Below are 25524 nucleotides of genomic sequence, written 5' to 3' on the forward strand. Positions count from 1 at the left end.
TCATCTGGAAAATATTAGTTGGGAGCCGGCTCAGGAGAGGGTACCATCCAGGTGGTCCCGGCCTGTGGAGATAATTATTTGTGGCAGGAGGTTTGTTTTGATTTTTGACGGTTTGAGGACAGTTGTGTCAGCTTTTCTTTTAGTGTTGCTATTTCTCCCCAGGAACCGGGATGAGTCCCCAGAGAGCCGTGGCAGCCCCCTGCCGAGCTCCTTGTAAGCTAAGTGATCTGTGGGCTCGGCAAGCTGCTGGGACAAACACCCCCAAGTCTCAGTGATGTGACACAGCGGGTCAATGCTCCTTGCTGGTGGCTGTCCAGTGTCTGACTTCTGGGCTCTTGCTTTTAGGTGACCCTGGCACCTTGGTAGCCCTATCTTTCTGTTTTCTTGGGTAGGGCAAGAGAGAGGGTCCCGCAGGACATTTCAGGGACTGGGCCTAGTAGGGGTGACAGTCCCTCTACCCTCTATTTGTGGGCAAGTGCTTGGGAGGTCCCATGGCCCCTGTCACTTCAAAGGAGCCAGCAGCACAGCATGTGGCACCATTGTGACACATGTGGAGAAAGCAAAGACGGTTCTTGGCTGTCCCAAGGTCTAAAGCATGGGTGGCCACCTCAGATGCCTGAAGGGCCAGGCGAGTGGCACCTGAGTGCAGTGAGCAGGAACAAGGACAGGGCCACAGGTCAGCGCCAAAAGGCCACTCCACGTAACCTGGTGATCCAGCTCGGTGACACAGAGCTCTGGCCACACTGGCCACATCATCCCACGCATGCCAGCTGGCAGCCTGTGGTCTGGGAGAGGAAGCGCACTCCGGAGTTGGCTCTGCTCTGAGTCAGTACCTGTCAGGATAAGCAAGCCCAGCCCAGCCCGCTATTTTTAAAATTGAAAGTTCTGTGCTGCGTCAAAGAAATGGAAGCTAAAAAGAGAAATGCGGGTGACTTGAGGACACGCTCAGGAGAGGACATGGTGTCCTTTCACAGAAGCAGCCCAGATGCAGGCGTCCCTGACCTCCTCACTACCAGGCTGACCCCACCACGCCAACACCCTGCTCTTCCCCTCTTGTACTCACATCCCTGCTCTCGCCATCTGTATGCTTCTGAGCACAGATATCCATTGAGCAGTTCTATAGTAGCAACAAATAATATTCTAGCCATAAATGTCAGTGTCTGCCCCAGGGAATATCAGTGAATCATGTGTATTATTATTAGAAATAATAATAAGCACTTATTGAGCAGTTATTATGTGCCAAGTGCTACTTATGTCTCTTTACAATAATCAACTCACCCTATCCTCATGATATCCTGCAAGACTCCAGTATTACTCTTCTGTTCAAGGAAACTGAGGCACGGGTCACTTGTCTTATTCCTCCACTAGTATAACCAGAATTTGTACTGAATCAACAAGGCTCAGACCTGTGCTTATTGTCTGAAGAGATGTATCTCTGCTTTCAGGGCAGGCTGATTGTAATTTTCCAGTAATAGGAACCCATTAGTGATCATAAAATTTTATAATTGTCATGTTTTCAAAGGTGTATTGGTTATCTGTTATTTATGAGAGGCAAGATGATGCATAAATGAACCCAAGAACAATAGAGGAAGACCATTATTGCCTGGCATTAAAAATAAAATCGGAATGCCCACAGCACATACTCTGGCAGAGGTAAAGAGGGCTTGGGGAACAGCATGTCTAGGTCTTCATACGTGTAGTGTCTCACAATGTTGGAGAAGGCTTCCTGGCTCTGGCATAATGTCCCAGGGATATTCTACCACAATGAGGGGTCATGCTTTATATCTCACTCCCAAACTTAGTGGGATTGAAATTGAAGAGTGGCTCTCCATGCTGAGTTCACAAACGGACACTGTTTTGAATCCTGCTAAGTTGTCAAGGGGCTATAGAACTTAGAACACTCCACCATGGCTGGCCAGCAAGAAATTCAGCTTTGGGAAGCCCTCAGTTAGTCTGGATTCTTTCTCTGAATGCAGTTTTGTCATCCTGGAGATGTGTTACCTGATACCTGATATTGACGCCAAAGAAAACAAGGCTTGATGGTTCAGAAAAAGCCGCCATCCCTCTGCTTCTCCAGCCAGTTCTTACTTTTGATCTCCAGGAGGGAATATCCCTTCTGCAGGTGATGCCCTCGACACCCTAGATGGGGATAGGCTCCTCTGTGCCAGCTTTGACATGCTCCCTAAGGGACGGCGCCTTCCTTTCAACTTAGGGATTCGTTTCCGTTAGCTGATTAATTACGTAGGATCTGCCCAGCCACGCTCCTCTTCTAGACCATCTGATCATCTGTTGACCACTCTTCCTAGGCACCGCCTTCCTAAGTGCGTTCTGTGAATCAGCCTATCAGATCCACACAGCCATGTTCAGGGCACCCCACCTTCCTTGCTAGATGAGAAAACCCTGGTCCTGCTGAGCAGCCATGAAGCAAGCCACATCACATGGTCTGTGATGGGTGGAGCCAAAATTCAAATGAGAACCATGGCTTGAGAGTCCTTGCATTGAACTGCAAGATTATCACCCTTCTTTAAAAGTTTCTGGACAGCATCTGGCAAAGCCCTAACTGAATCCTAGGAGTTTAACAAGTCTTGGTGAGTGAGCGAGTGCATGATTTGACAAGCTCTTACCTCACCAAGTCACCCTGGTCTACCTGCTGAGTACTTTTATGTGACGAAATTTAAGCTGAATTTTGACTAGTAGACGGACTGACACAAGAATTTGCAGACAAAACTAGGCCTGTGGGACATTTCTGACCCCACCCTCCTAAGGGTCAGCAGTTGGAGAAGGTTCATTTTTCTGCCCCCTCTTTACAATTGTAGAGAATCCTGAATAGACTGTGGCAGGGCTTTATGATGGACTGAGTCACGGGAAGACAAAGATGGAGAAAACTCCCCCATGGAGCAGTTAGTTCCTCTCCTGCTTGGAGAGCTAAGCGCGACATCCCTGGGGAAATTCCATCTCCCTTAGTATGCACAGGGAGCAGAGCTCCTTGGTTAACGTCTGGGATTTGAGGGCAGAATTAGCCAATTAGAAGGTAACGTATGGTTGTAGGCACAGGGGCCTGGGATAACCTTCACCTGCTGGCTGCTTAACCAAATTAGCATCAGCCAGTTATCGATTTTCTGCTTGTAAAATCGCAAATTATTCTGAGTTCTGAAGCTGTCTGAGATGGTGTAGATGCCACTTAGGATGCCAGTGGTGCCATTGCTTCGGAAGCCATGTGTCAGAGCCTGGTCTCAGGATGAGGCGAGGTTTTACAAGCAGATCTGCAAGACCCTGTACTAGAACACCCTCCGCCCTCTGATCTGAGAAAGATGATGTCGGGCCAGGGGATGGCACCTTCATTTCAACTTCTCTGATGTGGCTCAGGCCGGCTGCATCATGAACCTTCTGAGAGGGATTCTTGCCCCATTCCTTGGGGTTCAGTGGATTTCAGGAGGCTGGTATTTAGAGAGATGCCCTGATTCCACAGCTCCCAACCTTTGGTGCCCTCCTCTGAGTTTGCCGGCAGGGATGATAATGAGCTTTCTTCAGCTGCCTGTGTGCAGTGGTTGAGAATGGGGTCCAGTGTCAGAGTCTGGTTTCCTGAGAAGCAGATACCCAGTCAAGGACTCCAGCACAAGCTGTCGATGTGGAGGACTGGCCTCGGGAAAATACTGACGGGGCCGGGAAACAGGCCCAGGAAGAGAGAGCTGAGGAAAGGTGACTCATGCCAGATACACGGTAGGGTGGCAGCTCAGATCCAAGTGGGGACTGGGCGGCAGCTTGTGCCCCCCAGTCGTCTCACCTGAAGGGAGAGGGAGCCGGTATTTACGCACCCTTCCGCCTGTCAGTGGTTGAGGGCTGCTCCTGCCATGTCAGTTCCCCAACACTCGTTACTGGCACCAATCTCACAGTGAAGTAGTCTTCCACGGTTTTTAGAGAAATATCCAGGGAAAAAAAAGAAACCACAAAGTCCTCCCTGGAGGGGCCTAAGGGGGATGGACAGGGCTTAGACTGTGTACAGACTTAGAGGAAATTTAGACCTGAACTCAAGTCCTGACTCAGCCCAGCCTAACTGTACACCTGGGCAAGCTGGTGACCTCTAAAGCTTTAGGTCCCTCCTCTGTAAACTCTCTCTTACATTACTACACACTTCGCAGAGCCACCAAAGACAGTAAGTGAAATCATACACATAGAGTGAGCTTAGCACAGCTCTTGGCATATGGTGAAGACTCTAAAATGTCAGTTTTCCTTGTTAAGTATTATGGGATGTATTCTCTGTGCCAGTGCGTGTGGTACTCAGTGTAAACAAGCAAGGAAAAGAGCTAAGGCCTATCCTCATGGGTTGTATGGTCTTTGCTTACTGGACTATAAGTTCATTTCTTACCCGAGTTACACCTTGCCGGGAAGGGTATCATATACTTTGATATTTCAAAGCTGATAACCTAACTTTCTGACTGATAGATAAAGTAAGTAGCCCAAGTATTTGCAAAGACAAATTTGAGCCTATGGAAGTAATTGTAAATTTAAAATTATATGGTAGCCAAAACTCACAAAAGTCACAGAAGCAAGTAAAATTAATTTTAACAATGTATGTATTTTGCCCCACATATATAAATATGTGTGTGTATGTATTAGCAGTTCAATGTGTGATTAATATAAAATTATAGTTAGGTATTTTTTTATTCTTGTTCAGTTACCAAAATCCAATTGTTTTTTATTCTATCAGTGTCTAAAATTGGGACCAGCTGCATTTCAGATGCTCAGTAGCTACCCCTGGCTTGTGACCACCGTAGTGGGCTATGGTGCAGAGGCCCAAAGGGCCTTAGGTTCTATTAGAAGTCACATCCAAAGGGAACGTCTCCTTCTCTTTTCCTTCCTCCTCAGAGATGACAACGCTCCTTTGCATGTATGAAAGTAAAGTTGGTTTTAACTCGGGCATCACAGGAAACTGACAGTTTCTATAATGAAGTTTCACACATGGAGACCATGGTGAGATTCTTAGCAGGTGTAAAAATCTGACGATGTTATTTCTTTAACTGCAACTTAATGGAAGCTGCGGCAGCTGTTCCCCTTTGTGGGTTTTCCAGATCTCATTGCCAAAACGCGTTGTTGGCAGACCCAGGAGAAGTATCAACTTGCCTCTTCATTTGGGAACTGAAATTAAAACCTCAGCTCATTTCTATAAGTCGCATATCTGGTAAAAAGTTAACAGGGCAAACACATAAGCCGCTATTAAAATATTGATGGCCTTGGTTTCCTCAGGTGCTGCTGCTAACATCTGCAGAAGATTTGGACTGCACTCCTGGATTCCAGCAGAAAGTGTTCCGCATCCATCAGCCAGTGGAATTCATTGAGGACCAGTCGATTCTAAACTGTAAGCAGTATCACTTGAAGATGCTTTTGGCCTAGCCTCATATTGGGATTCACTAGTGTCGAGGAATGTGTCTCAGGATGCAGTATTTCCTAAACTACTGTTTTCTGATCATGTTTCTTCTGTCACTGACGGACCCGGGGTGGAGCACCTGAACAGGGCACTTGCAGGCTTAGAGGTTAATAGAGTGGCGGGTCTCTCTTTTCAGTATTTTATCATCAGCGGGCATTTCTGCAGTGCTCCCAGGAAAGGGTCTGCCAGCTCCTGTGTGAGTTCTACAGTATGTAAAGGAAATGAAATCCATTTCCCCTGGGCAGACCCCAAGAGCAAAATCACTGCCTTCCTGTAGATTGCTGTCCTACCTGTAGTTTCTCATACATAGCATTAGATCAAAGTAATGGTGAGACCATGATATTGGCTGCTGGGATTTTTAGACATAAGCATCAAAAATTCTGATTCTTGAAGCTGATAAGATCATTCTCAGAAAGATTCAAAACCTCTCCGGTTTGTTCTGTGGATTAATTTCAAATCCCCCCAAATTCCGATTGATTTCCTTCAAATGTTTATCCTCCAGATCGGTGGTTATGATCATGTCCTATTTTTAACACTAACATCACTTTACTGTATGTTTAAGGGGGAAGAAGGTAGACTGCTCAATGCACATCAAGCGTGGTTTCTTCACAGAAACATTTGAAATGGATGGTGGGCGTAACCATTTAATTGTGGGCTCTCGAGCACTGTTCTTTAATGGATGGAAATAAAGGGTAGGTGGACGGTGGTCTAAAGTGGTCGGGTGCTTCAAGGCCCCTGCAACACCTCTGCACCGTTGACACGAGCTTCATTCCTTTATTCCTGTGGCACGTGACTGGCGTGTTTAAAGAAAAGGAGGCAGACAGACAGACACCCACACATAAGCACACGCACACGCACAGTGGCCCTCCTGATTGCGAGGCTGGTGAGCACTTCAAGAGTTGAGAGCAGCACAGTAATGAAGATGCAGTGCGGAGCGTTGAGGGGCATCCGAGGTGCAGCCCGTGCACATCCTGATGCAATTTCACCAACGAAATCATCTGGATAATTAGAGTCCGTCATGGCAAGGTGCAGGATGGGCACAATAAGTGAATTCCAATATGTGATTTCCTGGTAATCTGATCCCTGTGTGTGACTCTGGGGTCAGGCCACCGGGAGACCTCATTTGTCTTTTGATTTTTGTATTTATCAGAATCAATATATTTCAAATGGAACTTGATTTGTGAGAACGATTTTTTCTGGCTCTCCCTCCCCCTCTTCTCCCTTCTTGTCTGCCTGATTCTGACCGTCTGTCTGTCTCTCTGCCTCTCTCTCTTAATTTTTTTTCCCAGTGATTATCCCAAATGGCATCTATGTTAACATGCTTGGAAATGCGAAGCCACCCTGAGTATGGAAATTAATAGAGTTGGTATGCAAAGCAGGCCCGTAAATGTGATTGCTTCTGTAATCTTCACGACACCAAACAGCTTTTAATTCACCACTGAGAAGCTGGAAACAATCATACTTTGGGGGATCTTTTTAATTTAAACTAGGACACACTGTACATTCCAATATCATAGCTTTGTGTGTGCCCGTGTGTATATGTGTGTTTAATCCCCTAAGTAATTAAGAGGGTTATGGCTGCTGCTTCAGTGTAAGCTAGTAAATGCTAAATGACACTGGGTTGATAATCAATGATAGGAAAAAGCCAGTGACATAGGAATTGAGAACATTTACAATTTCATGCTGTTAGGTGTGCTGTTAGGTCAGCAAAATCTGATTAGCCCCTGTCGGTGAGATTGTGTGTCCACTTGTATGACTAGAGTAACACAAAGCCAGCCGACCTGGTGATGGAGCTTTTAGTTCATTCCAAGGCAACGAGCACAGGTGGTTGTGAAGCCGTCTGTGCATGAAGTTCGCTGCCTAAGTGAAGAGGAAGTTGTCACAGACTTGAGGTGAGTGTTGCTGAGAAAACCTGGGTCTCCAGAAAAAGCACAATTTCATGCACAATAGGAAATAAAGAGCCCAAAATATTGAGCATGCTTTCCCACACATCCAACCAAGGTTTTCAGCCAGCCACTCCTACCCCATCTACTCTTCCTTCCCATCATTCTTTGTTTTTTCCCTTCATTGACTTACAAATAAACACAAAAACCTCTGTTTCTGAGATAAATGTGACTGACCTAGAGAGCCATGATTGGGGTACACTCTTGGAACACCCTCTGACGCAGGCTGACACCTGGGCAAAGGACAGAAAGACTCAGACAGAACCAGACCACTTAAGAAGAACATGGAGCTGCCTGTTTGCATATGGAAGACCCAGGAGATGGTTAGGGACACTTTCCTGACATAAATACAGGTCCCTGTTGCAGGGTGGTGGAGGTTAAGAGGAACTAGGTAGGTAATACCGTCTTGGGTTCCCTAGATCATATTTGCACTTTATATTGTTCCTTTATCTTTGCAATATTGTAGAGTTCTGGTTGCGATCACTGTTTTTGTTTCTGAAGGCATGAACACAGCCTAATTGATCAATTGATGTCTACGCTCTGCACTGTGCTATCAAGTCATCTGCAGGTGTTGCCTCTGTGCCTGACAGATGTCCTCTACCTGCCCATACCCTAGACTTGAATTAGCCAATTCTGTGTTCGGCTTTCAGCCGGTTACAGGGAATGTTTATTCTGTCCGTGGCTTCCCGCTCCCTTTGTTCGGACAGTAATATTTCCTTTTATACTTTTTTCATCTTCTCCCTCATTTCTGGGTGACTTCTGCTTTAACTGTTCCTAATGGCCACCTCCACTCCTTTTATTTCCCTAATATTTTATTCACTGTTCCCTCCGATACATCTTTCCCTCAGTTGTTCTAAAGCCTTTTATTTCCTTCACATCCAAATAACTCTTTATTCTACTCTCCTTTCCACTAACTAGACTTGCTTTCTTCTTTAAAAGACCATTTTTCAATAAGCTGCCAGGATCAAAACATAGCGCCCCACTATTTCTTCTAATGTAACCAGCAGAATTCTTTCATTGCATCTTTCACAGTGTGATGCAAAGCCCCCGACTCAGGATAACTTGGGCAGAACTTTCTTGGCTTCATCTCAGTCTTGAAAGGAGAGCTGGGAAGACATGGCTATTCCTGTTTCTCAATGAGAATCCCAGGGCAAAAGAGGAAGACAGCTTAGGAAGAAAGACTGAGAAAGGAGGCACTCATCCAAGATCTTGGGCTCAAGGGAAGAATCTCACCAGAGTCCCCAGAGGGCCCTGGGACCCAGAATCTCTCACACAGCCTGGTGGTTGCTCTTTCTCCTCCTGCACCTGAAAATCATGTTATTCCAATAGTCACCTGGACGTTGTTGGAGATGGCCAATAGCCCTGGTTATGGCCTCCCAGCTGACACCCAGATCAGAAGATCTCCAGGCCTAGAGAACAGCTCATCTGGACAACTGACCAAATACCCAGCCAGAATGGAAAAAATGCTAATTGGCAAACCCTTGCTATCATTAAAACAGAAGATTCTCCCCTGCTCCTATCAGCTCAGACAGACATTCCTGACACTGGGGGACAGGCTGTGATCACTGAAATCCCTAGGGACACCATACTCACAAGCATCCAGCCTGTGCTAGGGGTAGATGAGTCCAGCCTCCAGTGTCCAGAAGGGGCACCCAATTGGCCACCCAATCTCTACCAGGACTGGAATATTCTTTTTCATTTATAACCTTGTGATTATTCTTCATCCTTCATGTGGGTCACTTTTCTTAGTCCACACAAACAGAGATACATAGAAAAAAAAAACACCACATCTAAGTTTATCTATAATTCAACTTATATAATCACTTTTAGTAAAGAACCTGTATTGGTCAGAATAGGCTATGTTATGCTGTGATAACAAACAGCCCCAGTGACCTAACATAAGCAATGCTTACTTCTCATCCAGGTCATGCAGATGCAGGCCAGGATGCTCTCCTAGGTTTTCCCACTCCCAGTGTGAGCTGGTAGATGGGGTCAAGGAAGAGAGTGCTCAACCATCAGCTCAAAAGTGACATGTATCATTTCTTTCCATCCAATCAGCAGGCCCAGTCTTGTAGCCAACCTACTGCAAAGGGGGCTGGAAACTGTGGAGGAGCTCACTGGAACTGGCCAGTCTCTATGTAGGCACATAACATAACCCTAACAAAACGGGGTTGCCTGGCTCAAAAGGAGACCCTGGGAGAGAGAGAAGGGAACATAAAGAAGGCAACTGTCTCTGAGGAACCAGGGTCCATGCAGGACAGAGTTGGTCAGTGTAAGAAGGAGAGCAAGGTCACGACCTCTAAGGGTGCCCTGCGGCCCACACAGTGTGTCCTCTTCCTCCCTGCTCTTCTTAGAAATACCTGGGGAGGGTCCTCACCTTCTGAGCATTACAATAAAGATGGGCTTCAATTGCTTCCTCCTGAGGATTATAGCATTGTAGCTAAGATCACACAGCACAACTTTAAACTCACATTGACTAGGGTTCAAACACCCAGTCATGTTAGCTGTGTGACCATAAGTGAGTCATTTGAACCCTCGTCTCTGCCAGAGGGTGACAGTAGTCTCAGCTTAGCTACAGCTGATCTAATGAGGGTGGAGACCAGGCGTAGAATTGACCTCTGAACAAGCAGGTGCTGCTTTAGCCTGGATGTCATGTGTCCATTGTTATCATCGTCACTCACAGACCTTGTGCAGATCAGTGCCCTCACATGGCCCTCTGAACCCAGCATTCAAGAGGACGAGTCATGCTGACCATTAAAAATCTGAGCAGGTGGGGCAGTGTCCCCAGCAGTGGTCCCAGGACATTGGAACTTCATGGATAAGTAGAATTCTTACATTTTTTTTTAATCTTGGATTGATGAGAGTATTTTTTTAAAATTTCTAATCCTGAATATGAGAAAAAAAGGTGAGTAATTGGAGAGAGGGAAAACACCACAATTTACTTTCAATCAGAATTATCTCTTAAAGGTCATTTGTCATCAAGAAAAATAAAAGGATTAGGGACTAATTACTGAAGAAAAGGCAGTCAGTCCTTTCGTTAAATTGTGCTGTTTGAAAGCATCCCAGATGTCCCCACTGACCACTTGTCACGGGAAACCGCTGGCCTGTGGCATTGGGATGTCACTCTGCACTCTTTCCTGGTGTTCTTCTGGAGTTTCACTGTTGTTTTAGTCAGCTTTTTCATTACTGCAAACAAAAGACCTGACAAGAACAATTAGAGGAGGAAAAGTTTATCTGGGGCTCTCTGTTTCAGAGGTCTCAGTCTGCAGACAGCTGGCGCCATTCCCCAGGGCTCCAGATGAGGTGGCACATCATGGCAGAAGAGCGTGGTGGAGGGAAATGGCTTGGGACATGGCACCAGGAGGCAGAGAGAAACTTCACTCTCCAGATACAAAACATATACCCCAAAGGCACTCGCCCAATGCCCACCTCCTCCAGCCACACCCCATCCACCTTCAGTTACCACTCAGTGAATCCCCATCGGGTTATTAATTTACGGATTGGATCAAGGCTCTCTAACCCAATCATTTCCCCTCTGAATATCCTGCATTGTCTCACAGAGAGCTTTTGGGGGACATCTAATAACTAAATCACAGCAACTCTGTTAGTTCTCCAGGGGAGGCAGGGGTAATTCCTAGGAAATTTCTTTATGAAGTGCCACAGGCCGGTTCTGACAAAGAAAGACCATTTCTGGAAAACACAAGTGGTGGGTGCATGTTGGGGACAGATCTGGGGACATAAGGTCAGCTGGTGCTGATCCGTATGCTGACCATGGCCTTGAGAGTCGACTTTGGCTGTGTATCCCCCAGGTGCTGTGAACCTCCCAGCGGCACTTAGGGGAAAGGTATCTCAGGTGCCCATTTTTACAGAGGGGCACCTAAGGCAGAGCCAGGTGAAGAGATTTTCCAGACTGGTATCACGTACAGCTGATGGGGTCAAGATCTGAACCCAGGACTCCAGGGCACTGGTGCTTTCCCTGAGTCCTCTGGTCCAGAGTCCCTTAGTTTTTGTTGATGTTGGTGGCAATGCCACCAGGAAATCTGCCACTTGATTTTTCCATCACTTCCATCAACCTGGGTGAGACGGAGAACTTGCACTGCATATGTTTACAGCCAGGTTCACTCTTCCTCTGTAATATACTCAAAAGGAGCTGCTTTTCTTTGTTTGGGATGGATGCAGTGCCGCCTTGTCTATGACCCTCTGCCTCCCCATGGGTCCCTCTCACCAGGACGCTGCCTGGCCATGTCACCGAGACACTGACCTTATTTAGCATCCAGGTCGTCCCCGAGTGTGTGGGGTTGCATTAATCACATTTGTACTTAACATACATGAGTCGTGGCTTTTGGGGTGTTTTTAATTGACTATAAATCAAACAGGGATTTGAAAAATGAAGGCAATTAATTAAAAAGCGATGTGAGGGGTGTTTTGCATCCCAACACAGGAAGTGCCTCGACCGTGAGTTAGATGTCCCAACAAAGGCCCTGTCGACCCTGCAAAGAAGATTTCATCTGGATGGTAACACACAGGTGGACTTTCCCACCTGGCAGGTGGAGAAATGCGTTTCCCGAGTTCACTCTGACTTAGGCGTTTGTCAGTCCGTATTTTCTATTCTAGAGATCTTCCCAAATCTTTTGCTTTGGCTTTCAGATTTTGTGGCTTTAAAAAAAATAATGAGTTTTTAAACAGAATTTCCTTCCCATTTTCTGGCCCTCCTTCACCCTAGCTTATATTCATTTACTCTCTGGTTGGGAGACTGATTAACCGATTGGTGAAAGTATTTAATGTTACCTGTCCTGCAATCTGGATAGAGTCGAACAAGGTTGAGGTTTCAAGTGGCACATTTGTTTTAAGCTGTCATGATGTGCCAAGGAAAATTACTCTGGTGCCACCTAGCTCACTCCATCATTATGAAGTTGATTATACTTTGGGTTACGACGTGGCTCCTTTTTACATTATTAAGATTTTTCTCTTAAGATCAACAGAGCTCTGCAGAAATACAATGTTTCTATAGGTTCCCCCCCATGTATTTGTAACAATCTAAGAATCAATTAATATTTATTAGGATCCTTCTATGTGCATTATTATTAATTACCCGACAAGTGTGAAAATTACAGTTCACGGACTGAAGGATAAGAGAGGATGGCTCACACACACCAGCAAGAGAGGTAATGGAATCCAGAGAGCCTGCCCTTGGACGCGGGTCCTAGGTTGCACTGTGTGGTGTGGGGAATGCAGGGGAAACAGTGAGAGCCTCACCAGATGATGACAAGGCAGCAGATGGAGTGCCTGGAATAAGTCATCAGTAAGATAAACAAGTCACTCTGCCATCCCCGAACCAACTGTCCCACAGGTGTGTCCTGTTTGGAGGCTCAGTGAGGGATCTAAACCATTTAATGAAGGAATTGGTCACCAACATTGAGAATTTCACTATTTAAAATCCTCAACTTCTGAGCAGGTTTGGGCCTCCAAAATACAGCCTGGATGCAGAACCCCCTGGCTTCCAACACAAGGGCAGTCCATTATCAGCACAGTCAGACAGACTGAGAAAAAACAAAGCCAAACAAACAAAAATCCTCACTCAGGAAATGAATATTCCCAGAGCAGCGACCTTGGTGGCTCTGAGGACGGTCAACCTGTATAGAGGGTGTGCAGTAGTGTTTGGTCCATGGTGAGCTCTGGAATCCCAGCTGCAAGAAACACTGCAGGTGTCACGGTAGCAAAGCCTTCCTTGTGACCTCCCTTGCTGCTGTCTTCCTGACACACAGAACTTGCCTCATTTACCCTCCCTGTCCCTAACAGCAATCAAAGTCACCTCCCTGCAGTGTCCACTGCTCGTAAGAATGGTGTGTAGGTCTAGTGACATGCCACCAAAGATGCAGCAGCACATGTACTTCTTCCATCAGATCATTGTTGTTAGTGACAAGAGCTGTCATTCATAGTCAAAGGAGCAGAGGGTAGTGGTAAGAGATGAATGGCCCAGACTGGCTGCCAATGACCAGTGGTCAGACCACGTGACTGGCTTTCAGGGAGGTCAGAATAGGAGGCAGACAAAAGGGGAAAGTGGTGTGGCTCAGACTGGCCTGGAGCTATTTCAGAAGTTCAGAGATGGGGTGATTGAGATGTTTCAGAGGAGTGATGAGTGAGGAGATGGCAACATGGTGGAACATGAACCCCTGGTGACAGAAGAGCCCCAGAGAACTCCCCAAGACTGAGCAGGCAACTAGGAGAGAGGTGTAACTAAAGACAGGCAGAATCACTGGAGTCTGTTCCCAGTTCAGACACTGACCTTTGTGATTCATTTTCTTCTGGGACCTCTGTTACCTCATTTATGTAATGAGAATATCAGAGAGATTTTGGTTATAATTAATAATAACTCAATTCCAGTTAGTTTCAGCAAAAACATAAAAAAAACTATCATCTCATATAATGGAAAATTTCAAGGTTTGAGTTGGCTGCAGCAACACCTGTATCTAGAAACTCTAATAGTTAGTATGGCCCATCTTTCCTCAGCTGTGTTTTCTGTAGTGCTGATTTCAGTCTTCACTCTCAGAGGGCTTCCCTCCAAGATGGCTGCCAACACCTTTAGCCCTATCATTCTTCCAGTCAACAGTCCAGAGCCTCTCATTTCCAAGTGTTCTAGCAAATATCTCATGGCTAATTCTGCACCACCTTGGGTCTTGTGTCCATCCTTGAGCCAATCACAGAGCCTGAGAAGATTTGGTACTCCTACTGGTGTAGGGAAATGGAGATGCTGTTTCTTGAGATAAAGAAACAATTCTGGGCTGTCATAAGCAGGACAGTTCTTCAAGATGGTGCTCTACTCTGTTGCTAAGGTCCCTAACATCCTGTGACTGCAGGCTGCGCTCCATGCAGGAGAATTTTGAGAATCCAGAACACACACAAATGCAAATGTCTTTTAGGTGGCAGGGGACAGGGACAGCTATCGCATCATGCCAGGTTTCTCGCTGGTGATGCTGGTGAGCAGATTGCTTAATTAAGACTGTCAAATTCTAAGTGCTGCCATATGGCCTCACTCTTCAACCTGTTGAGTATCTTCACTCACATGGTCTTAGGGCTGTTATAAATCTCTTTTATTTCTGTTTTTCTTCAAGGGATTAAGAATACAGGAACATACGGATATACAGGAGCATCTCCTAATTTAAGGTATTAGAACCACATGAATTGGGCTGCTTAATGAGGAAGGCAGCAAGATATAAATTGGGAAAGATTAAGCATGGCTTTAAATAGTTTGAGCAGCAGAAGATCTTATTATCCTGTTGCAGATCTACTTTACACACATGCTAATAATCACAGTGCCCAAGGTCTGTCCTATTTGCCTTGGTTTTCATGGTAATTTCCTGTTCTCTAGAGAACAAAAGGGCAAGGGGTGCAAATTCTTGCCAATGTTTTCCTCCACATTCTTGTATTTGAGCAAATTCATATATGGAATGTGGACAGGCAAGGGATGAGGATGGACCAGGCTGTGAAGGAAGGAAGACGCAGTCATGTGATAGAGGTTGTGAGGGACTGCTGCAGAGTGGACAGTCCAAGCAGCTTTCTGGAAGAAGTCAGGACTTGAACTATGAGAAGTTACCAACCAGTTAAAGACAAGGTGGAAAGATACCCAGGCAGAGGGACCAGCCCTTGCAAAAGTCCTCAGGTGGAATAGGCTTCCCAGGTGAAATACCGTGATCCAGAAAGGGTTACCATTTTATCCACAGAACCATCTCAAATGCCTTATAAGCAGGATTATGAACCCCTGTTAAGAGAAAAGGGCATAGAGGGGGACTAGATTGTGCAGGTGGTGTCGGTGGTGGAATGTGCTCTGTGGTCACCTGACTCTGAAGCCCATGATCCTCCACGTGGAATGCTTCAGCCAGTGCTATGGGCCCTCCCACTGGGAGGGGCTCCTGGCTTTTCCTCCCAGACTTTGACAGCTTCGCAGGGCCATTGGTGTGAGCTCTTGAATCTCTTTGCTTGTCTTAAAACCCACAATGGGTGGTATTTCCAGTCACCCCACTCTCCAGCTCCTCACTGTCCTCCTCTGTAAACTGGAGGTGACATCTCAATGGTTAAACAAGTTGGCACATGCTGAGGGCTCACCTTGGCTCCTGCCACATGCAAGCTCCATGGAAAGCTTAGTCGATTTTATTATTTGAAGAGTGGGGATGGGGGATGGGGTGGGACAATGCCATTGGGATGGACAGTGCCAGTGTGTACCAAAGGTGGAGCAGAGAGTTTCCAATAAGGATTGGCTCCTCTCAGAGAGCCCGCTCTCCTCCTAATGCCCAAGGCTCTGAGTCTTCAGGCCCTGTCCTCCTTATTCTGCTCCCTCATGCTTGGTCTCTCTGGGCCAAATGTTTTGTAAAATCATGATCTTGGAAAAGTGTTTGAGAAGTGATTCCTCCCGAGCATGGGTCTGGATGTGCTGGTATTAGAGAGATCGTAAAGTGCCCAGGCTGCATATCATCACCTCTGCCGGTGGGTCTGGGGCAGCATCAGGTCGTAACATAGATTGATATTTCAGCAGTAAGACTTGAATGTTTACCCTAAGCAGGATAAATAAAGAGCACAGATAGCATCAGGTCAGCTCAGGTTGGGTTTTGCTGTCAAGTGAATTATGGAAACACTCTCGGTAGGCTGACCGCCTGGATTTTGGAATTATAGACTGCACCCTTGAGGAGACCATTCTTGCGAAACGCCTCCAGTCTCTGCCTACAGAGATTCAGGTGGCCTCTTCACATCCCAGCTGTTTCTAGAGGAGCAGAGTGGGGGGGGGGGGCCCAGCCTACCCCCACAACCCCTCTCCTACTGGTGAGCAACTTGGTAAATGACATCTTGGCAGGCCATCTCTGAAAAGTGGCCAACTGCTGCACCAGCCCATTTCTTTCCCATTTGAAGCCAACACAGTTGTCAGCCATCCAGGTTCCGCTGAACCGTGCCTGTCAGCTGATTCTGAAGACCTCCCAGTGGGTCTATTTTTAGCTAAAACTGGTTTTAATTTTCATATGTATACATTAAATTCCATGGGGGAAGGATGGATTCCAAATGAGGAAACATTGATTCTGAATAACATGAAAGAAATAATTAGTGCTTGAAAAACAGTTCAAAATATGAGTCAAACCCTCTGAGGAATATGGTTAGCACTGCATTTTTCAGCAAAAGGAAGTTTGTTGAATTAAAGCAGAGACTGAGGGTAAGTGGGGATAATCCTGCAAGGAAGGCACTTGGCATCAAATTCGAGGTGCTAAGAAAGGGCAAGAGACTTGGAATAGGGAAGACCCAAGTTAGGAAGCAACTGGATCTGTCATTGTCAGAAGCTCACGGGATGCTCGGCCAGGTGGCCAAGTCCCGGTGTCCAGAGGTGCACAGAGGAGGGTGGAGGGCGTGGCCAAGCACCAGACCTTTGTCCGCACTCAGGGAGGTGAGAGAAGCAATAGCTCCTATGCACAGGCATTGTTAGAGTTCAGATATGAGGAGTCCCCCAGAAGCCCACGTGTGACATGATGCAAGTTTTTGGAGATGAAGTGACTAGATTAAAAGAGGTCTGACCTAATCTGCTGATTAATTCACCAGTATAGATTAATTGGGTGGTAATTATAAGCAGGTAGGCATGGCTGGAGGAGGTAGTTCCCTGGGGTATTGCCGTTGGGGTTTACATTTTGTCCTTGGGGAGCAGAGCTCTCTTTCTGCTTCAGGGGTGTCCTGAACTGAACTGATCCTCTGCCACATCCTTCTACCATGATATTCTGCGTTCCTTCTGCCCAGAGCTATGGGTTCTGTAGACCATGGACTAACCCTCCAACACTGTGAGACAAATCTATAGTTTTTTCCTCTCAATTGTCCTTGTCATGCATCTTGGTCACAGCCGTGAAAAGCTAGCTGGAACAAGCATGGAGTCTGTGCCTGGCACTCCCCTTCTAGATCTCCCTTCTGTTGGGAGAAGACGAGGCAGCTCCAGCAGGAGAGGCCTAGGCCAACAATGGGGGCCTGGAGTTTGGGCTCATGTTAAACTGCTGCTCTGCTCTCGGCCCAGCCCACTTCGGCCTCCTGTTCCCATCACTCGCAGTTTGGTCATGCACACCTGTCTGGGACGGCGCATTCTGCCACCTGTGCCTAAGGAGGGGTGAGCTGCTCCGTCACAAAGTCCTTTGTCAGCTACATTTGCTGACTTAGTGAGGGTTCTCACAAACCCTGACTAACTCAAGACTTTGAAGAAAGGGATTTAATTAAAATGAAAGGGAATTGTGTTGCTCACAGTTTCATCCAAATACCTGAACAACGAGGCCTCAGAAAGGCTGAACCCTGGAGCGCCCGAGGAATTCAGCAACAGGAACTTAGAGCAAACTCTGGCTCTTCCAAAGTTTTAAACTGAAAGGCTAGATCCATTTCATTTTGTTTTATATCAATGCATTATGGCCTTATACTTTTGTTACAAAAAAAAAAAGTCAAACATAATTTTCAGAAAGTCAAAAATGTGACTTACCTACCAATATAAACTAAACACATGTCAAAGATTTTGTTGAACTCAACAATTAAAAGGCAAACCAATAAAATAAGTCTGTTTCACAAGATATATGAAGAGCTCGATATTTGTTAAGTAATTTAATCCTAAAGGAAGGGGTGTTAGAGGCAGTTTGCCAGGTCACCTACAAATCTGGTTAATGCCCTTCAGGGCAAATAACTGTAAGCGCTGGGGTTATCTTTCCTACTGAATATTACTTGCCTCTCTAGTAGACAGAATCTGCAAATTAATTTCAGTAAGTCTGCAACCTTCAATGAGTAGTAAACGTGGGGTGAACAGATCACACTTATGTAGGTGGTTAAATAATCCTTCAATGAACGCATTGGTGCCTTGTGTATGACATTGAAAGAATATGGCAACCACCTTTTTGTCTTATTATCAATTCTTAGTTTCTTTTTATTAAGAGAATCATAAAATTTAATTATTATAAAAGTTAAATTAAAAGCCAAAGACATACACAATATAAGTTTCTTAAAAGTGAGATTTGATAGGCGAATGATTACTCTGCCACATTGCTTTCAATTACTGTACTTATCTTGCTATGGTTCCTTCTCCAGAGGTCAGGCATTGGTCTGTGGATCACGTTGTTAGTCTTAGGGTGTCTTTACAGGACCAGCTTAGCCCCAGATAGCTTTCAGTTTGGGGGGTCTCCAGTTGAGCTTCTGGAAGAGGGGCTGATGGCCTTGGCATTGGGTCAAGAGCCCATTCTGTGGTCTAGTCATTGAAAGCTCCTTCCTTGAAGAAGAGGTTTCTTTAAGGAACAAGCACAAATCAGCATTCAGACAGTCCCCAAGTTCTGAGGGCCTGGGCAGGGCTGAGTTCTGGCCAGAGGGAAAGGAGCCTGCCGGCCACGTGCAGGCACCATTTGACTCCCACATGTGAATCTTGTGCCCAGCAGCTCACATGTCCATGGCAAGGCAGCAACTCCCAGGAGCATCACCAGATGATTCGCGTGAATGAAACAGTTGGAACCCATGTCCCCAGGAAGAACAGCACCTTGACAGGGCCTGGCGGTGCTGTCTGAGCTGGAAGTCAGAGTGGGCATCCACGGGTCGCTGGGGAGGGCTCAGCTGCTGCTGATGGGCATTGGTAACGTGCACAGCATACTGGCATACTGTCGCAGGATTGCTAGATGTAGCAGGGTGCGATGCAGACGTGAGCCTTATAAGTAGGTTATTGTTTGATAAATGAGCTATTAGTCTAGCTGAGCAGAGTGTTGATGCAGATAAATTGATCTGCATGAATTTCCTGACACAAATAGCCAAGATTTTTCTGGTTTAGAGTCTTATCTTTCTTGGGCAAAGTTTTCTGAGAAGGAACAATGAAGTCAAGTTGACAGAGGCCATCTCAGTTCTTGGGCTGAAGACCTCCACCATGAGGATTAGGTGGTCTCACTTAGTTCCTGGCAGTTTGTGTTGTTTTAAATTAGCATTTCTGGAACTTCAACTATGGCACACTGCTCTCAGAATGGATATAGGAATGCAATAGGGGAAATGTTCGGTTAAATCTGAGGAATACTGAGGGTTGATTTTTCCCCCCAACTGTAGACCTTTGCAATGTGAAAATGCACAGTGAACATTCTAGAGGGCATGCAGACAAATCCTAGAAACCAATCCCCTTCTAGTCTAAAAAGAGCTCATTCGGTCCTCCCTAAACCACAAAGTTCTACCCATTCCCACCCTTATCCATATTATAAAACCTTCCAGAATCCTGGGCTTGCAAAAAAAAAAAAAAATACCTTTGCACTTGAGCCTCTGGGACTCAACCCCTACCTGGTTTTCAATCCAGGTGGGATTATTCTTCTATTTTATTCTTTGTCATTCTATTGAGCTAATGGGAAATAAGATAGAATAAAAAGTTTGAAACTATGTGTAGCTTTAAAATGTCTTCCCCAGCATGGTGGCTCTGGCTTGGGCCTTTCCGGAAGGCAGGCTTCTGATACCCAGAACCCTCTATACCTCTCTCCCTCTGCAGCAGAATTCCCAGCCTCTGTCACCCCACTGAAGGGTCCCTGGAGAAGGAACTTCCCCCTCCTGAAATCTTGAGTGAGCTCTTCCTAAGGCTTACAGTGAAATGTTTGCAATTAGAATTTGCCCAGAACAGGAGCCTGCAAACCCTGGCTTGGAAGACTCTCGTTTCACAAAAGTCTTGAGGTGAATATTGAGTCTTTGGCTCTCTTTGCATTTCTGTCAACACCCAATCTTCCCTACAGGTAGCAGATGCCTCTGGCAAAAGAAGGGAGAGGTCAAATTGGAAAAAACAGATCAGGGCACCCAGAGACATTCCAGAAGGCTTGCTCTGTTCTTTGAGGACAAACCAAGCCCCCCAGAAGGAGGAAGCCCTTCTATAAATGCTTGCGAGTTGAGAGCAGGGTGATTTATTCCAGAGCTTGCCTGGGCTGAGGCTTGCAACTTGCCTGTGTTGGTCAGAAGTTTCTTGGGGACTAGGTGGGGTGATCTACCAACCTCATCCAGGGTCTGCTCCTCCTGCACTTTTACCCTCCTCAGAACCAGCTCTCACTGGCTCCATAATACTCCAGCAGAAGGAGCAAGCGTTGCCTGAAGCTGACGATTAAAATTCTTCCAGTTATTCCAAGGAGACCCAAGGCTTGGTCGTTGGTGTCATGTATCCAGGAGGCTAAGGTGGCTTGGCTGCTGAACATTTCGCCTGCTAAGAGCCTGTGTCTGCTTTAGCCCAAGCATATATAAAAGGGTTTGGAGCATTTGCTGTTATTTTGGTGATGGATTTAGGGAAATGGAAAGTGGCGAATTTCCTCATTTGTGGACCCCTGCCAGCCCCATCCTGGTTATGGCTAGTGCGGGCGTGGTTGATTGGAGAAGACCAGCTGCTGCTCTAACAGCCCAAAGCCATGGCCAAGGGTGGCTGATTAGCAAGTGCGTCGTGCTCAAGGTAATGAAAAGCGTCTTATAATTATAAATTAGTAACTTCCATTGTAAATAAATATGATGCCGTGTTTTTAAAGTTGATCAGCCCTTCATGCCCAGTGTGGATATGAAGGTCAGCCCTATTTTCAGGGTGATAGGGCAGAGAAGATCCTTTGAGAGAGTTAGGTGCAAGTCCTGGCTGTGAGTGAGGACCTCACTCTCAGAGCCTCAGTTTCAGCATCTGTAAAGCAGGGTGAATCGTGCCCAACGCCTGCAGCTGTGAAAACCCAACAAGGTGAAGTCCATGAGAGCATTTGAAAGTCCTTAAGCAGTGCCCCCTGCTGTCCAGTGCTGCCTAAGGAAAGATTTCCCTCTGCTTATATCGACCTTTCCCATGAAAAGTGTGCTTCCTATTTTCAACACTGGTTTCCAGTACTTTTTTATTTATTTATTTTATTCTTGGGTAATAAGTTTGGGAAAGTGTGACCAGTGGCTGGCCATCCAAAACTTTCTGCCAATGTTTGTGTCTGTGGAGGCTTCAGTCTGCAGTCCTGGGCCATCTTGTACAGGTGTATCGTGGGGTAGGTCTTCAGAAAGTTGAGCAGGAGCTAGAGAATGGTGTGCAGGAAGTTTAAGAGAGAGGATTTGGGGGGTCATCAGCTGTTGGGGGGTGGGGAGAGAAGCAGGTAGGAAGAGAGGAGAATCAGGATCTGCCAACATCTCGTAACCAATGTCCCAGGGGACTCAGAGGCCAGGACGGCCTGGTGAGGGTTCTGAGCTGGGACAAGTGAGCCAAGACTTTAGCCTCCCATGGTGAGACCCTGGGATGTGGGCTGCAGCAAGGTACATGAGCACAGAGGAGAAGGCTGTCTTTAGGCAAGGCAGTCCCCTAAAAGTCTGACTCCTTAAGGCTGTCCCCAGAGTCTGGGAAACACAGCCCTTTGGTTCTGAAAAGGAACAACGGGCACATTACAGAATCCACACAGGCAGGTAGGAAACAGAGCCATCGGTGCCCACTAAGGCAGCCCCCACAGTTACGGTTGCTCCCAGGACACCCGCAGTCCTGCCTTGTTACCTGGCACAGTGATGGGGTGGAGGGGACAACCGTCTCAGCTCTCCCCCATAGTGGCAAGGCAAATTACCTGGTTGGTGCCTCAGTCCCCGTCTCTCCCCAGATGTCACCTCTGAGCCTGGGACCGCCCGGACAGTGCTTGCTACATGGCTGTTGTGTTTAACCTGTGACCACACCTAACCCCCACCTCTCCTTCCTCTCACACTCTCACGTGCCGTCTTGGGTGTGTGCGTGCCACTTACACATCACGTGTTGATTAAGCTATGAGTGCGTCAGCTCAGCCCACCAGCAGCCTTTTTAGTATTCTAAGGCAGGTGCAGCTTAGTGAGTGGACAACAATATTTTTCTAAGCAGAAAAATGACCATACAATATTAGTTACAATTTTTCTAATGAAATATAGACTAAAATGTTCTAAAGGAAGGGGAACAAATAGAAATGTTGCCCTGTGTCCACATTCCTGAGACACGGGTAGACGGCATCTTGGGGACTTGGACTTGGACAGAATCCTGGCTGGAGGGGCATGGTCTGCTGGGTTGCCTCAGGTTGTGTCGGGACCCTCACTCTAGGCAACGCACGCCGGGCAGAGGTTTGGGAGATGTGGTCAACGAGCCCTCCCTGCTCCTGGTGTTGGCGTTCAGCCTGAGCGCTCTATGAAGAGAAGGTGCTGAAGCTGAGCAAGGAGTTTTCTTCAAACAGACAGGAAACCTGATTCATCTCATCTACTCGTGGTTGAGGACACATTGTTCTGTTCTGTAGATGTGATCTGCTGGACTGTACCACACCTGATGGTGGGCTCTGTAGACCCAGTCTATACTGAAAACACTCAGAAGGAAAGACCTGTACAATGCGTTATGTGCAAGTATGTTACTCAGAGCATGATTAATAATAGAGGAATTCAGAAACAACTCCAGGAATGCTGCATAAATTTGGGGTATTCATATGAAAGAGTGTTATATAGCCACAGAAATATGTTTCTGGAAAACTTCTAACTACACAAAAGATGCCATGATTGAATGTTAAGTTAAATAAGCAGACAGATCTTAAATGCTATATTTGTTTATAAATAGCCTGTTATAAGAATATACTCCCTGGCAATTTGTCAACATTAATATTAGGCTTATTTGTTGAATGCTGTTCGTTAAATGGCTCATGTTTTTAAATAGCCTAGCGAGTCTATGAAGGTTCACCCCATCACTGTTTTCTTAACAAGTGTTTATTGTTGAAAGTAAAGGAAAACCAAACTGTATTTCCTACACGAAGCTCCACACCCTGTGCACCTAGTTGTTGTCCTCATGTCACTGAGTTCCTCTCCACTCAGGTCTCACAGGGTGATGCCACGTGCAGGGTGGAGCCCTCTCAGGAGGCAGCATGGCCGGCCGGACAGCTGTGGGCTCACGGCAGGCTGGGTCCCTCACTAATGATGTGTCCTAGGCAATTCACCTCCCTTCTGTGCACCTCAGTGTTCCAACCTGTAAAACGGGCATACACCACTCGGACCTGTTCTCCACTTGTCTGGGAAAGACCCATGAAGTAATGCACCAGTGCAAAGCACAGAGAGCAAACACCGGGCCCTCGACGGCTGCCTGCTAGGGTTGCCCTAAGTGCTCTTCCTATTGTTTCATTAACTTGCTTCCTCCACTTCGTGGACAAGCTTCGGCAGGCGGGGATACATTCCCAAGAGATCAGGCAGCCCCTACACCACCTTACCAGGCACAGGGGCAGCTGAGGCCCTGGAGCGTAGGTAGGGGGTCACCAGGTAGCAGATGCAAAGCCACCACGTCTGTGCTTCTCCCTTGACCCCTCCCGCCGTGTTCCACAGGGGTGTCCGTGGAGAGAGCCCTCCTCACATGGGCCGTGGGGAGTGGGAAGGGTCTGAAAGGAAACTGAGCGGCTGTCACACACAGGTGCGCATTGTGTCATCTGGGGTCAGCGCAGAACTCCATGGTCACCTAGTGCGTCAGTCTCCGTGGTGACCAGCGTCTGTGAAAACTGGCTCCGGGATGCCACACCAGCCTGAGGGTTTCCTCGGAAGACGCTCTGGATGGTGCTTGGCATTTTTCTTCAGAAAAACACATCCTATACATCAAAAAGATACAGATGATGGGGAGCGGCATGTCAAAATATCAGCAGAGGTTATTTCTGGTTGATTGGATTATAGACGAGATTGGCTTTCTTCTTTGACTTCCTTTTATCTCCTTTTTTTCTTTTTTTTAAAAAATGAGGCTGTGCTATTTTTATTTTAAGAAATGCTTCTCCATTTTTTAAACCTTGCGTCTAAAAAACCTCTGGGAAAGACCTTAAGTTCAGCAAACTTGGTTTAGAAAAGTCGAAATGTATAACACAACACGCTCACACAAAAGAGGTTGTCTTTTTTTCTTGTGTGAGATTCACATCAGAGGTTTTTTGAAATCAATAGTAGGAGTCTGTAGAACATGTAAATTATGATTCAATTGACGCTCCTCTCCTTGTGTGTCGCTGCGTGGTGTGAAATACGTCTACACGTGTTGCAGACATTAACCTAATGATAAGTGCCATCTTTACTATAGAGTGTGACAGGGTCAGCCAAGGTTCCCCGCTGCACTGAAATCCTCCCAGCCGGACGCTGACCTCATCCCCTGACAGATGGGGAGACCAGGCACTGGAGCCACTCACCGCCTCAGGTCACACAAGTCCAGGCCCAGGTCTGCTCTGGAGTCACCACCTGGGCTACTTCTGGCCACCAGCAGTGAGACCCAGGCAGAGGGAGGGTGGGAGGACAGGCAGTGTCCTCTCACTTCTCCTTCTCCTTCTCACTTCTCACTTTTCCCTGGAAAGCGCGGGCTGGCGTAGCGGTGACCTTGATTTCCCTGGGCTTCCTTCCTTGGTGGTCCCCTCCTTCCCTTCCAGGCTCCTCATTTCCTTTTTTCTTTCCTTCCTTCCTCCCTTCATTTTTTTGGGGGAAAAAAGGCCAAAAAGGTAGACATAATGTGGTCTTTAATTTTTAAAAACTTTCATTTATACTCTTAGTAGGATTTTTACGGAGCCCGTTAGGTTCCCTCTTGCTGCTGTGGATAAAGCCTGCTCTTCGTTGGAGAGAATCCTGGGGACAAGGATATTTGGATGCTTTTAAAACAGCAGTTAAGAGGGAGGGAACCTGGACGGGCTGCTCCTCCAGGCAGCCACAGGTGAGGCCCAGCTCCTGCCTCCAGCGAGTGTGGGGGTCTGAGGTCCATCCTGGGAGAGGCGGGGCTCATTTCAGGTGTCTGGGTTTTACTACCGCTTTCTGTGGACTTTAGGGCATGCCGTCACCCAGGCTGTGACAAAAGGGCTTCACGCCATTAAATTCAGGACGCATAAGAGAAGAAATGAGGGGGCTCAAGAAGCCGGTTCCAACGTGGAAATGTGACCTGCCGAGGAGGAGGAGACGGGAGGGCAGTGAGGTCCACTGCTGCTGGCCAGCTGTCGCAGGAGGAGTTCAGTTCTCGTGGTGGTGCTCATCCTATCACCGCGATGGTATCCAGCAGCAGGAGGAAGCAAACGCAGGGCGTAGGCCGAGTTCTCACACTTGAGAGTGTGTCAGAAGCAGCCGGGCCCTTGGCCCAGAGATGCAGATTGCACACAATCAGGTGGAACAAAGGAATCGGCAGCTGATATTGATGCTAAGGAGCCCAGGTGCATGGGTTGAGATCTTGTC

At 46.8% G+C, this 25524-nt stretch overlaps 1 protein-coding gene across 1 annotated transcript in view; it reads left to right on the plus strand.

Moving 5' to 3' along the window:
• Cdh13 (cadherin 13) overlaps positions 1-25524 on the plus strand; it is a 487128-nt gene that overhangs the window by 197775 nt on the left and 263829 nt on the right. The window contains exon 2 of the mRNA XM_077792829.1: positions 5245-5356. Within this exon, the coding sequence (XP_077648955.1) occupies positions 5245-5356 (112 nt within the window). The remainder of the gene's footprint in view (positions 1-5244; positions 5357-25524) is intronic.

This window comes from Urocitellus parryii, chromosome 15 (assembly GCF_045843805.1).
Source record: "Urocitellus parryii isolate mUroPar1 chromosome 15, mUroPar1.hap1, whole genome shotgun sequence".
Lineage (NCBI taxonomy): Eukaryota > Metazoa > Chordata > Mammalia > Rodentia > Sciuridae > Urocitellus > Urocitellus parryii.